At 38.3% G+C, this 14,415-nt stretch overlaps 1 protein-coding gene across 3 annotated transcripts in view; it reads right to left on the bottom strand.

Moving 5' to 3' along the window:
• SLC35A1 (solute carrier family 35 member A1) overlaps positions 1-12,329 on the bottom strand; it is a 29,002-nt gene extending 16,673 nt beyond the window's left edge. Inside the window, exons 1-3 of one of the 3 annotated variants that reach the window (XM_081140944.1) lie at positions 12,052-12,094; positions 7,743-7,920; positions 441-638 (exon numbers count right to left, since the gene is read on the bottom strand). Coding sequence is in view for 2 of the 3 variants with exons in the window: in XM_081140942.1 (XP_080997068.1) it covers positions 12,052-12,326 (275 nt within the window). In the remaining variant the exon portion in view is untranslated. Of the gene's footprint in view, positions 1-440; positions 639-7,742; positions 7,921-12,051 lie in introns of all 3 variants that reach the window. The other 2 variants (XM_081140943.1, XM_081140942.1) reach the window with 2 other exon arrangements.
• Positions 12,330-14,415: the final 2,086 nt, after the last annotated feature.

Here is a 14,415-nt window from a genome sequence, read left to right as displayed (position 1 = left end):
GTCTTGATTTTGACATTTTGTGATTATGTAAGAATGTCCTGTTTTTAGGAAATATGCCCTAAAGAATTTAGGGACAAATGGGCATGTTGTGTAAAACAGTTCAGAAAAAATTATACACACACTTACAAATGCATACAGAGAATATAAAACATACATGGTAAAATGTTAACATCTGGGAATAAAAACTTAAAATAGGAGAAAAAACAAAATTACTGAAAATTATTGAGATATCTAACAGTTCTACTAAGTGTTTAATCTTTGCCCTAGTTAATCAAAAACCTGCTTAATCATTTCATTAGAGATCAGAGAACTTGTCTCCTATTCCTATCATTGCATTCACTTTCTAGGTATCTTTGGCAAATTACAACTTCCCTCAGCCTAAAATAGAGGTACGACAAAGAAATGAAAATTAGCTGTATTTACCTGTATGTTTCCCTCACCTGTTTTTAAGGGGAGACGGGGAAGAACATTTCCTTAACACCATCACTCTGGCAGCCTGCCATTCTCAATAGCAACAGTCCTGAATGTCTGAAGGCAGCAAATTTAGTTGCTGCGATCTTAAAAGATGTTTGGCATTTTACATAACACGTTTTGACAGTGATTAACAGTGGGTATCCTAGAGTGTAGTTACTTGCTTTCTAAAAAAAAAGAAGTTAGATATCTGCTCATTAGGTTTTCAATACCTTGTTTTTCATAATAGCCCCCCAAAAAATAATATTCTCTGGTTTTTCTAAGGCAATTTTAACTTATAACATTATTACTTATAGCAATGATATATTTTAAGCATTTTCCTCATAATTATCGCCCAGTTTTCTTGGAGATCTCACCAAGGTATGCATTTCTCTGCCTTCTGTTCTTTCACCATACCTGAAAGAGGTGATTTTACTTTTCTCTGAAGAAATATAAATGAAGTCTGTGATCTTTGTTGCCCCAAAATATAGATCAGGCACTCCTCACTGAAGCAAGTCTCTATCTCTTCTAAGAAGCTAAAAATCCTAAACACATCAGGGAAAAGACTTTCAAGTCAATTCTGTTTGTAATTTTTTAATTAGTTCTTTTAAAAATATTATAAGTAGGGCAAAGAAAAGATTTGCTATTAAAATTAAGCTATCATCCTGCAGTGTTTTGGCAAGCCAGCTATACCAGTCAGCCTACAAGGTCTTACAGTCTGATAATGTGAACGTCAGGATACTCATGCTTCAGGGATGCAATCCTGCTACTCCTACCCCAGGGAAGTGGAAGAGAGACAAAGAACCAAAGAGAATAGGTCTCAGCCATTTGACCTAGGTTGCCATTGTGAGTTCTGTCCAAATAGGATTCCCTAGATATAGAAACCCCGTACCGCCTCCAACCCTGACATGGGTTTGGAACAGCACTGTCACTTTGGGTTAGGTCAAACTCACTAGCCAAAGGTTACGCTAATTAGCCCTTTTCCAGGCTCAAAGTTCTCACACAGAGATGAGAAACTAGATCTCCAAAACTTCACCAGGATCCCTGGAGCTACAACTGCCTCTGCTTAAATTCTTGGGACCTGAAGATTCTAATTTGCCTAATTGGGAACTGCTTAAATTAACTCTTACAGTTACTGCACACTGCCTCAGACTATTACTTCTTAAACAAGCTGACTTTATTTGTCTAAACATACTGCAACTATTATTGTGTGTCCTCTTTATGTTAGTTCTATAGTTTCTGGTTATATTGTCCAGAAAACAATAATCTTTCATGTATATGAAGTCAAAGGACATTGAAAATGAGAGTACTTTTATGAGATGGCTCTTAACAATCTTTTCAAATCTCGAGATTAAATACTTTCATGTGATAAGGACTCCCATATTTATTTCTCCAACCCAGGCCTCTCTTCTGTGTGCCAATTCTTTCTTCTCCATGCTCACTAGGATGTCTGAGACATTAAAACTTTATATTATACCTACCCCAAATTAAATTGTTGATATCTCCTTCCCTAAAAGCTGCTTTTCTTCCCCTCTTGATAGCTCTCTCTCTCTCTCTCTCACACACACACAAAACCTCTACCTACCTACTCTTCTATATAAGTAGATGTGGTTCTTGACATTTCTCTTACCCTAATCTCCTGTAGTTGATTCTCATTAGTCATAGATTCTGTATGTGAGAATCTGCCAATTTGCTAAAATGTATTTGTGATCCCAAAAATCAATCCTCGCAGCACTTTCAGAGTCATCGATGGAAATGCAGAGTTGCAAAAGCTTTGAGTTGCCTGATGCTCACATTTCCAGCTAATGTCAAAAAAAGGCAACACTCTAACTTATTTCAGTCCTCATACTGTAAACACAGTATTTACTGCCAAATTTTTTACATTTTTGTGTTTTTGTGTGTGATTTTGCTGTTTAAAAGTGGCCCCCAAGAGTAGCGCTAGAAAGTGCTGTGTGGTGCATGCACGAAGGCTGTAATATGCCTTATGAAAAAATTACACATTAGATAAGCTTTGTTCAGGCATGAGTTCTAATGTTGTTGGCTGTGAGTTCAATGTTAATGAATCAATAATATATATTAAATAAGGTGACTTTAAACAGAAACACACATAAAACAAGGTTAAATTGATCAGTTGGCAAAAATGTTACTGGAGGTTCACTGGAACTTAACCAGGTATTTCCCTAGGAACAACAGCATCCATGGTGACTTTAGAGTGTTAACAGTTGCAAATAAGAATCAACTGTGTACCCAAACCCATCACCCATGTCCTTTACGTTCTCCTTCCAGAACATAAATCCATTAGCTTCTCTTCATCATCTCTGGCCTCTAATAAGCTTCCTAACTCCTAACTCCTGCACCCTTCTGATCCAATTCTCGCAAAGGGTTAAAGTGGCTCTTAAAGTGAAATGGGCCACCATGTTAGTTAGTCCCTGATTTAAACCATTCAATGATTTCCTAGTGCACTTGAGATAAAATCCAAAATCCTTCACAGGCCCACAGGACTGCTCTTGATATCCTGCTGACCTCTCCTTCACCACCCTTCTCACAACTCTCTAAACACACTAATGTGCTGTTCTTTAAAACTCAGGGACTTCAAACACTGTTCTTTGTCTTCTCTCTGCCCCTTTCTTACCTATCTTCTACCCAATCTTCACATCTAGGTTTAAATATCCTCAGAGAGAAAGCCTCCAATCCAAATGGAGGCCCTCTATTATAGCTACAGCATCCACTACTCATCCTTAACACCACCAATTTATTATCTCCTTAAGTACCTAGTTCTCCCCTAGATTATAAGTTCCATGAGTATGGAACTTACTCAGCTATTATAGCTACAGCATCCACTACTCATCCTTAACACCACCAATTTATTATCTCCTTAAGTACCTAGTTCTCCCCTAGATTATAAGTTCCATGAGTATGGAACTATGCCTTTTTAATTTTCAACTATACTTCTTACATCTGGAACAGTGTTGAACACATAACTGAGGCCTGATAAATGAATGAATAAATGAATAAAACTGACTATCCCATTACATCTTTTTAACAATACAGCCCAGCCAGGCGTAGCTCAGCGGTTGAGCATCAACCTAGGATCTAGGAGATCGGGGTTTGATTCCCGGCCAGGGCACATGTCCGGGTTGCGGGCTCGATCAATGACTCTTATCATTGATGTTTCTGTCTCTCTTTCTCCCTCTCCTTTCCTCTCTCTGAAATCAATAAAGATATATTAAAAAAAAACAAAAAACAAAAAACAATACATATTACTATATGCTTAAAATGTTTGGAGGGAGTGAAACACATGATTTGGATGTAGCAGTGACATATGCTTCTCTGTAAGTGAACCTTAATTATAAATAAGACACTATGATTTTCAAGACATTTCCTGAGTCTCTGCCCCCATCTCCCCATAGTATAAAATGACATGTACTTACTTTAATAATTAGCCAAGACTAAACATATTACTATGGAGACCATACTAAATAAGCAGCCTAACAGGTTGGTCTACAATGAAGTTAAGCTCTGCATACTTCAGATAAAGTTAAAGTTCTGAAAAAATATGTGTGTTAACTCTATAAAGTTGTATTTTACCACTGGGTACAGTGGGAAGGAGGGAAAAATAATTTACTTCCTTCAATAGTTTTTTCCATTTAAAAGTTCCAGTTTATATCCCTTTTTCTGTCATTCTTTAAAAATTTGAAATCAAAATTTAGTAATATATTATCTAATTTTTACATTAACTTTATTTTCCTGGGAATATGGGGAAGATGCATTATTTTAATCATCAAAAATTTTTTCTTATTTTTCCTTCTCTAAAGAGGTTTTGTAAGTTCTAAACCTTTTTTTATTTCTAATATAATTCTTTCATTCTCCCACAATATCCTGAAACTATTATCCTTTCTCTCAGATGATAAAAGTATTACTCCTACTGTGAAAACAAAGATTAAAAAAGTTTAATCTCATGCTTTTAGCTTTATGAAAACAATTAGTTTAACACTATGTGGTAAAGAATTTTCAGACAAGTATAAATTCAAAATTATGAAATCAATTTTGGTTAGTTTTGTTGATCTGTTATAATAAATCAACTCAAAAAATGTTTCAAGTAACAAATATTTTCTGATATTTAGAAGTTTCTCCATCACAGCAAACAAAGCACTGACATCCAACATGTGTTTTTTGGCAAACTATAATATCCTTCCTGCCTTTGATCCACTTATTTTGTAATTACCATTTTAATATGCGTACAAAGAAATGACAGCATGGAGAATATCTGGAAAATCTTTTACTTTGCTGCAACTCTTAACTGTTCAGTTCATTAGTGGCCCAACCATAGTCTAGCCATGTATTTTACTCGTCTTTCCCCTATTCCAGCCTGCTTCATGTGAATTATTATAAGCCAACTAACTGTCCTCCCAAGATCTAAAATCAACTTTCAATACTTTCACTGGGTATCTTTCCCAAGCTGGCAGCTATGCTTTAATTTCATTAAATCGATTGTCTCATCACATATTGCTGAAGCAGTTGAAGAAGCAATCACAATGTTCTTCCATTTCATTTTGTAGCTACCATCCTGTGACCTCATAGGTTGAAATAATTCTCCTTTATCTCTCACTCTTTTATCATTCCAAGAAATTAATATTTTCACAAATGCCCTCTTAAAAGTAGACTCTTTTTGTTCTAAGAAATAAAATATTTTTTGTTACGAAGAGCAGGTATTCCGTTTCTACCAGTGTTTTTGAATTAGTGCATAATTTGCCAACATATTTCTCCATAAAAATCAGTCACTTTAAAATCCAGTAATTTCAAATGTATTTCACTTCTTCATGTTTTATATATTTTTTCCAGTGTTTTTTCTACTTAGAAACTCCTTATGTTTAAAATGTTTTGAATGATTTTTCTTCTCATTAGGCACACAATGTGAAATGCCAACCACCAAAACCCTGTATATCATAATTCTTTCATTTTCCCTGATTATCCCTGGTCTTTGTGTACTTTGCAGGTAAATGTTCACAAAATAGCCTCTTTTGTGGGCCTCCACATTATGTTGGTGACAGAAACAGCAACTATTTATTGATGATGATGTTGATGTAGTACAGTAATTGGTTTTCCAGTTATTTCAATATCATTATTTGACTTGGAAATTTAAAATTTTTGTGCTTTTATTTTGATATAACTTCAAAAAGAGTTTCCACAAAACAAACTATAACTGACCATACCCATCACATTGAATAACTGAAGAATAAAAAATACTATACACCAAAAAACATCAAAATAGAACCAAAAAATCTATGTAGGTGGGCTGGCAGAAGACTAGCCCAACTACTAAGATATACCAAAGGCCTCATTGTGTTTACTGCACATTGGTATTTAAAAAAAATTTTTTTTTTTTTAAATATAACTTTATTGATTTCAGAGAGGGAAAGGAGAGGGATAGAGAGAGACAGAAACATCAATGATGGAAGTCACTGATCGAGCCTGCAACCGGGCATGTGCCCTGACCAGAATCGAACCCCGATCGCCTGGATCCTAAGTCGACACTCAACCGCTGAGCCACGCCTGGCCGGGCGGTATTTAAAAATTCTTAACAGTCACAAAACAACTGAACTATGATTTGCTATTTGCAATTTAAAGTAGCTCATTTCATGGGTGACAGTCCTGTTTCAACCCTGAGTCAAATGTTTTTCTCCCTATGGAAGTTGAGAAATAAAAGAGAAATGTGTTCCCCTATCCCTCTCCTTCCAACAACCCTATATTGTCTTAAAAGAAGTTAAACCTTAAGATTTTATTCATTTATTAACTTTAGGTTGTTATGGGAAACTGTTCTGAAGTTTTAAACACAGAGACTTTTCCCTTTGGAACGCTTCCTTTTAAAGGTACAATAGGGCCTCTCATTTAGCTGACATTATCCAAAATGAAGAATCCCTTAATGAAAGCCAAATGTCAATACAAATGAATCTTAAGGAAGAAACTGAAAGGTCTAAGATTTTATATTACCTGCAACCCAACAAGTTAAGCTGCCACAGTATTTCTGCCTGTAAGATAAATTTTAAACTCAAATATATTAAAGCTTTCCACTTTCTGGTCTCAAGTTATTTTTCTGTTCTTTTCTCCCACCCCACTCCCAAGCCATGTTTACAGTATTTTTCCCCACATGATTATTAGTAATCATATGTGTGTTTACTGATTTTCTGTCTCCTCCACTAAACCTAAGTTTGAAGCAAGCAGGAACCATATCTGTTTCACTCATACCTGTATATTCAGCACCTATTATAAAGCTGTCACATAGAAATCACTTAATAAATACTAAGTGAAATTTAAATGTAATTTTTTTTCTACCTAAACTGACACATGCTATTCCTCATTGGTTCCCCACTCTCACCAACTCACATCTTGAAACCTGTATGAAGTCTCAACTGCCCACATGATCCAGATGGGTTCCCATATCATAAATCTTTCCCTAATTTCCTATGGAATTTTATTTAATTCTCACAATGCTGTATTTTTTTTCTCCAATTAACAAGTGAAGAAACTAAAGCTTAGAGAGGTAAGAAATGTGAGTAAAGTCATAATCCCAGTGAGGCTAGGATGAAAATTAGGTCTGGCTCACTCCAAAGCCCCTACTCTTAATCTTTCACACTGAATCCTTAGCTAACACGATGTCACTGATTCAAAGCCCAGTGCTGCCACACATCAACCATATAATACTGAGGACCTCAGATGCTGTACAGGTAAAATAGGGGTAATTGTAGTACTTACCTAAAAATATAAAGATTAAATGAGATAAGGAAGAGCACACAGCACAGTGCCTAGCACTTAACAGAGAAAACACTCAAGAGACGTTAACTATGATCATCACTGTAATCCTCTAAAACAGGTAAACACATTTTTTCTGTAAAATAGTTTAGGCTTTGTGAGTCACACAGTCCCCCCTGCTGCAACAAAAACTGGCAGCTGCTGGATTCGGCTCATGGGCCAGTTTGCTATCCCCTGCTTTAGAGCAGGGTTCTTCAACTTCTTGGTACTACTCCTATTTGAGGCCGGATAATTCTTTGTTGTGGTGGGCCCTCCTGTGCATTATAGGATGTTTAGAAGCATCCTTGGTCTACCCACCAGAAGCCAGTACAATTCCCCCCAAGTTGGGACAACCGAAAATATCCCCTGAGGAGCAAAATCGCCCCAAGTTGAGCAACACTGCTCTAGAGCAATCAAACATATAAAAATGTAGCTTGATTTTTTCTAATAATGAAAATACCTTAAAGGCAAAAATTAACACACTAAAAAGTAAGTATACTCACTTAGCTAAAATTCCCACACTTAGCAATAACTTTATAACTTCTGTGATACACACGGCTGTAGTTGAAAAGTAGAGTTCTTTGTCTGATGTCCTTGTGTATCTTAAAGCTATGGTATAAGCTGCAGCCACCAGGGTCATCACTGTCAAGCAGTATAACTTGAATAATAAACTGACATGTTCTGGAAAATATGTTTAACAAAGATATTATTTACTAGACAATATTAATGAATATAAAAGTTAATCAACATTATACCTCAAAATGCTTTCCAATTTCAAGCACAAAATAACTTTTTAAATCCATGCTATTTAAAAATTTATTTCAAAACAATACTTTCCAACTACATGAACATAAACAAACATACATAAACAAAACACTGCTGACTTTGAATATTAACCGGTTAGGCACTGATTTTATTCCGGGGAATACCTCAATTGCAAGACTGATTCTAGTTTGGGATGTTAGAAATTACGTACTCATCTTTGTAACTCAAACTTGTGAAAGCAAGATGAAAACAATTATAGCAATGTATATCCTAAATTTAAAGACAGCAGAAAAAAAAACAAAGGGAATAATTGAGTGATAAAAGTGGAGCTTAACATAAAACTTTATCATAATAAAAAACAAACCATATAGCCTCTCACTTCATAACATTATACAGAAAAATACTTCATAACAAAAAAAGAGTATTAAGAACAAAGCCCTATAAAACTTGAAATACAGGATATGTACAATTTAAGAACACTCAACTTAAGAACTGCTTGCAAGTATGCGTGAGCAGGAGCCATCACTCGGGCACCAGGGTGGGTCCAACACCTTCAATAAAACACCAGGCACTGGGTGGGGTACCAGGTCTCCCTCATACTTCCTTACTCCCAGTGCTGCTCTGATACTGCCATCACCCAGTGCTCAAACTCTTTGTGCTTTCCTTACAAACCTCCCACCTCTCATCCTTAACCTTTCAAATCTTCAGGCGAGGTTACACAAGGGTCAGCAAAATTTTTCTGTAAAGCACAAATACTGAATACTTTAGGCTTTTCAGCCTACAAGGCAAAATCAAGAATATCATATAGGTACTTAAGAAACAAGAGAGAAAACAAATTTTTTGACAAATGTGAAATATAATAACTGACTACAATGCTTCATAATAGAGGTCTGCTACTGAGAACAATGGAATTATTTCAAGGGGTAACATTTTGCTTCATTGGTTTTCAGAATCAGTGCTCCATCAAATCAACTGCAAATGTCACCTATAAAAAACAGGCTTAGCTTATGGGCTGTACAAAACCAAGTGAAAGGCTGGATTTGGCCAGTGGGCCACACTTTGACAAGCAGGTGAAGAATCAGAGGGACAGGGGTGACTCTGGGCTGCTACTGTAACTACAATATGCACCAAGTATGCTTTTGTTCACTGCTTTGGGAGCCTAACCACAATTCAAACGGAAATAAAACAGGAGTTTCAAGCAAATTATCTTTACATGTATAAGGCAGAAACTTTCAAGGTTACAGGTTCTTCAATATAAATATTTCCCTGGTGGTAACTAAAGAATTATTTGTAGCCCGGCCGGGTGTGGCTCAGCCGTTGAGCATCAACCTAGGATCCAGGCGATCGGGGTTCGATTCCCAGTCAGGGCACATGCCCGGGTTGCGGGCTAGGCAGCCGATCAATGACTCATCATTGATGTTTCTCTCTCTCTCTCCCTTTCCTTTCCTCTCTCTGAAATCAATAAAAATATATTTTTTTAAAAAAAGAATTATTTGTAAACTGTAGACAATTTTTTAAATTATATTAGGTATTAACTAAAAAGTAATGTGATAGAACAGAAGAAATAGAGCTTATATCTGCCTAAACTTTCTTTCCAAAAGACCTAAGGAGCCAAAAAGCAATGGTTATGTGAAAGGAAGTGAAGATCACTACAACACTTCCTTTGTTCTAAAACTTTCCTACACAAAAATAAACAGCAATAACCTTTAATTACTCAGTAAAGGAGAAAGCACTTCCCATCTTCCAGTTCAGGGGTGAGCAAGCTACATCTCATTTCTCATTGTTATACTGCCTGCAAGTTCAGAACAGTTTTATATTTTTAAATAGTTGGGGGGTGGGGGACTTTTAAAATAACCTTTTGTGACACATAAAAATTATATAAAATTCAAATGTTGTCCAAAAATAAAGCATTATTAGAACACAGCCACGCTCATTAGTTTCCAAATTGTTTATGACCATTTTTTTGCCTTGCAACGGCAGAGTTGACCGGTAATGACACCCAGTCCTTTACAGAAAGTAATTGCCAACCCATGTCCGAGATTATCAACACTTTCATAAATAAGAGAGGTTACGACTGCCAAACTGAAAACTGTTCGTGAAACAACATAGTGAATGTTTAAACACTAAACCAAATACTTATAGCCTACAAGTATATTGTGACCTATAGGTATCACTGTCATCAACTTTGGAAGTATAACTATTTGCATAGTGATTATATAGGAATATATATTATATTCTTGAAAATAATGGTCTAAGTGGAAGAGCAAACAAATAAGTTTAGACACTTGTAAAACATAATAGGGCTTTGGTATGGAACACCATTTAAAAAACAAACTTTTAAAAAATAATTAATGCTTTTAAGCATTATTTTCTCTAATTTCAGTTTAACAGTGGGTCAAAGTAGTTCTTCACTCCATTCACAAATGCTCCAGTATGAAATATCAATTATTAGCAATTTCCATTTTTTCAAGGTAAAAGAAAAAGTTCATGTACTCACTGTACTCACTGTAAATTCTGCTAAGTATTCACATTGTGCCCAAGGCCAGGAACTATAAACCTAGCTCACAACTCCTGTTGAGTTGGCACAATGGCACATTAGCACATCTGCATTGTTTTCTATTTCTCACAGTTCCCATTAGCTCCCACACACTGTTTGTGTAGAAAATGTTCCCCAAAAGAAGTTTACAGTCTGAACTTTTGTTTTTTTTGTTATATATTACTATATTTCAGAGGGGGCATTATTTGTAACACCTGAGAACGTGGAAATTCAGGGCGTTCCAGATAAATCCTTTGTGAATATCAGGAAGCTATGGCAACTGCAATTTTGTTAAGTTTATATATTTCTAAATGGCATAACATATCTATAATACGATCAAGGCACAACAAATAATTATTGGCAGTAGCCTAAAATGATAAATTGTTACAACTATTTCAGGTAATGACTTGGACTCCTTTCAAGTTCACTCATTAATCTTGCTCTTCCCATTCTGTTAGTTATCAAAACAATTCTGGTTTTTCCCCTTTACTTCCTGTGTTGTTACAAAAAAAGGCTCTTAAGGCTGCACGTACTTGAAATGGGAGAATGCATAAAAGAAGCATATGCAACTACAGGCAATAATCCTGGGCAGGGCTTAAATGAAAAATGAGACTCCCCAACCAGGAAACTAATTTCGCACCCATGCTTTAAACACTAGTTTTACATTTATTCAGAGGTGAAGCCAAGTGCACTATGGGGGGAGGGTGAAGAAAGAACTGGGTGTCACCCAACCCCTCCTAGCCACTGCTCTACAGTCCAGAAATTCAGCTCTGGTCCTAACTTACCCTACTCAGCAAAACAAACGAGCTGCGGAGTTCACCGCACTCCCCCTCAGGAAAGGCCAGTCAGTCATTAAATAGCACTCTAAAGTTAAACAGCACTCTAAAGTGCCATTCCTGCGGAGAAGGGGGTGGACCTCCTCACCTCCCACCCAAAACATCAGTCTTCCTTCTCACCACACAACACTGTCCTTGGGGGGAACTCTGTTAAGGACTGCTTTCCGCATCTCGTCACGGTTTCAGTGCCGCTTTAAAGCCCCAATGATGTTTTTACTGCCAGTCCCATGGACCAGCCGCTTAAGCTCTGCACCTGGAGCACGCCCTCGGCCTCGGAGCATCTCGGCGGCGGGAGGCGCCGCTGAGACCGCAGGTGCGGGGACCCTGGCCGGACGGGGAGCGGTCCTGCCTCCCGCTGGGCCGGACGGGTCCAGCCGGGACCTGCGCCCCGGCCCCTCTCCGGGTGGGCCGCAGCCCGGGCCTGTCTGAATCTGGTTCCCAGACACCACCAGCTCGTTGAGGCCGCTTGTTCTGGAGCCGCCGAACTGTCCCGCGCGGAGTCCGCCCCGGGCAAGGTAGCCGCCGAGGAAGGCTGACTGTTCGGCGGCTCCACACAAACTCCTGACCCCCGGCGCCCCAGCCTGGCCCTGGGGCGCTGACAGGTGCGGACGAGCACTGACGCTCTTCTCCCACCGCCCCCCGCGGGCTCGCCAGTCCCGGCGGCACCAGCCTCACCTCTCGCGGCTGCCATCTTCCCCAGACCGCCCCTCGCGGAACTGACGCGTGCCCCTCCGCGCCCGCCCGGCCAAACGCCCGGGACCGCCTCCTGTGGTCATAGAGACGAGCACGCTCGGCCTAGAGCGCCTTGCCGGCCCGCTGACCGCCGGCTTCGGGGCCAACCAGGCACAAAGATGAGGCTCAGAAAGACGAGCTTCTCCTGAAATTGAGACGACGCGGACGCAGGAGAGGGCTATACGGCTGAGTCCTTGCTCACAGTGCATAAAACTCATTTGGAAGGCGTCCTTCGATAAAATACAACTTCCAGAGGAAGTGGAGCCAAGGGAGAGGAGCGTTGCCTTCTGGGAATTGTAGTCTTCACCAAGGTGATTTGACAGCAAATAAGGATTTGCTGTTACACTTAGTGATTTATGCCGGTCAAAGCTACTGTAGAAACTCCCACAACTCATAAAACAACAGAAACTACTTTCGGCAACGTTGTAACTTCCATTCCCTTCCATTGTTACTGATTATTTAAACTTAACATAATTTATATTTCATATTGTTCAGAAGTCTTGTGCCTGTGCCCTTATCGTCAGCATGGATTATATTTACCTAGCCAGATATCCTAACTACATGATCGTCGAACAACAAAAGGGCTTCAAACGTGCCTTGTCGGTGTGGCTGTGATTGAGCATGGACCCGCACACCAAGAGGTGGCTGATTCGATTCAGGTCAGGGCACCTGCCCTGGTTGCTGGTTGATTCTCAGCAGGGGGCATGCAGGATGTTGATGTTTCTCTCTCATCGATGTTTCTCTCTCTCTCCCCCTCTCCCTCTCTAAAATCAATAAAAACATTTAAAAAAAATATTAGACTTGTCAACAGACATTTACTTATACCTCTGTAACTCCACCTTCTATAGAGGATATTAATTAGCATTAGCAATGTTAGAAATAATTTATTGGAAAAATGAATGGCTTTCAAGATATGTGGAATGGTTAAAAATACTATAAAGGTACCTCATCCCTCAAAGGAACAGGGGTACAAAATCCTGAGATGCCCAGCAGGCTATACCTTCTGTAGAATGGCATTTCCCAAATGACTTTAAAGGTTTGAGTGGTTAATATCACATACTATTGTCTTATCATTAGATATACATACCGATATATCTAGTCTAGTAACGTTACTGGAAAATTTTGCATGCCATATTAGTATCACATTAATATTAGGAGAGGCTCCTAGGAGACCACAGTTGACTTTGTAGAGTCAGACATTTGATTAATTTCACTTTGGAAGTGTTGGACCTTCCCTCTACCTGGTTGTGTATTTGCCCACTGGTGTTAATCACCTCTTCCTATAATTGGTACAGTTCCCATTTGTAGAATTATTCAGTTCCCTGCTCTGTGTGTTTTTATACATACACAAACAAAAAACACATGTGTACTTGAAATTACTTTTAAAAATTAAAATATTCTATCATACATTATTTTGTTTTACAACTAATACTTTGTACAGTTCATCTCTTTTCATTTTGGATACCATTATAGTCTCAATTTACTGTAATTCTCCTTTTGGTGCTCCAAGAATCCGAATATGGCCCTTGTAAGCCTGCTCCTTTAAGCCTGCACAAGATTTCTGAAGCTTTTTTAAAATTTTATTTCTAGCAACAAGAGTTTCTAGGCCAACCTTGATTTTTCTGTATCCTAGGTCCTGAAATCCACTACACTTCAAGGAACTATATGGTTCCTTCTGGTGCAGAAAAGAATTACATACACATACACACACAGAGATCACAATTTGAGTGGTGGGTAAAATTCTGTCAGGCCGTTTTTGTGGCATTTCTGATTCAATTAACATATCATGCTGCTGACCCCCCCCCTTCCCTTATAAATTTTCATTACCCACAGAGACTTTCTACTCTATTGACATGAACCTGGACTAGATTTTTATGCCTCTTGTCCTAACCTGATCAGCCCAAGATCACCCAGGACAAAACCTATAGTCAGAGTGAGGATTTTTGACCCATTCCAGGGAAGGAAACTGCACACCAGTGGAATCATGGGGTGTTTCAAAAAACAAAGGAAGAGAGTTAATAGAATTTGGAGGAAGACTAGACTGAAGTAAAATTTAAAGGAAGCTGTGTGTAATGAGGTCAGCATCAGATCTGGACTGCAGTAGTCTTGGGATCCTGTTTCTTGGAAACTACAAAGTTGCCATAAATGTGGAATGTTGCATTCAGGGGCCCCTGAATTGAAGGCTTTGCACCTAGGTTGTAAATTGAGGCTGCTTCTTTGTGTCAAAGTGATTTAAATCCTTCAAGCAAAAGTATGGATTCTATTTTTTTTAAATATGTCTTTACTGATTTCAGAGAGAGGAAAAGT

Source organism: Miniopterus schreibersii, assembly GCF_964146895.1.
Source record: "Miniopterus schreibersii genome assembly, chromosome: 6".
Classification (NCBI taxonomy): Eukaryota; Metazoa; Chordata; class Mammalia; order Chiroptera; family Miniopteridae; genus Miniopterus; species Miniopterus schreibersii.
The sequence above is the reverse complement of the archived record's forward strand: the minus strand, read 5'-3'. Positions and strand labels throughout refer to the sequence as shown.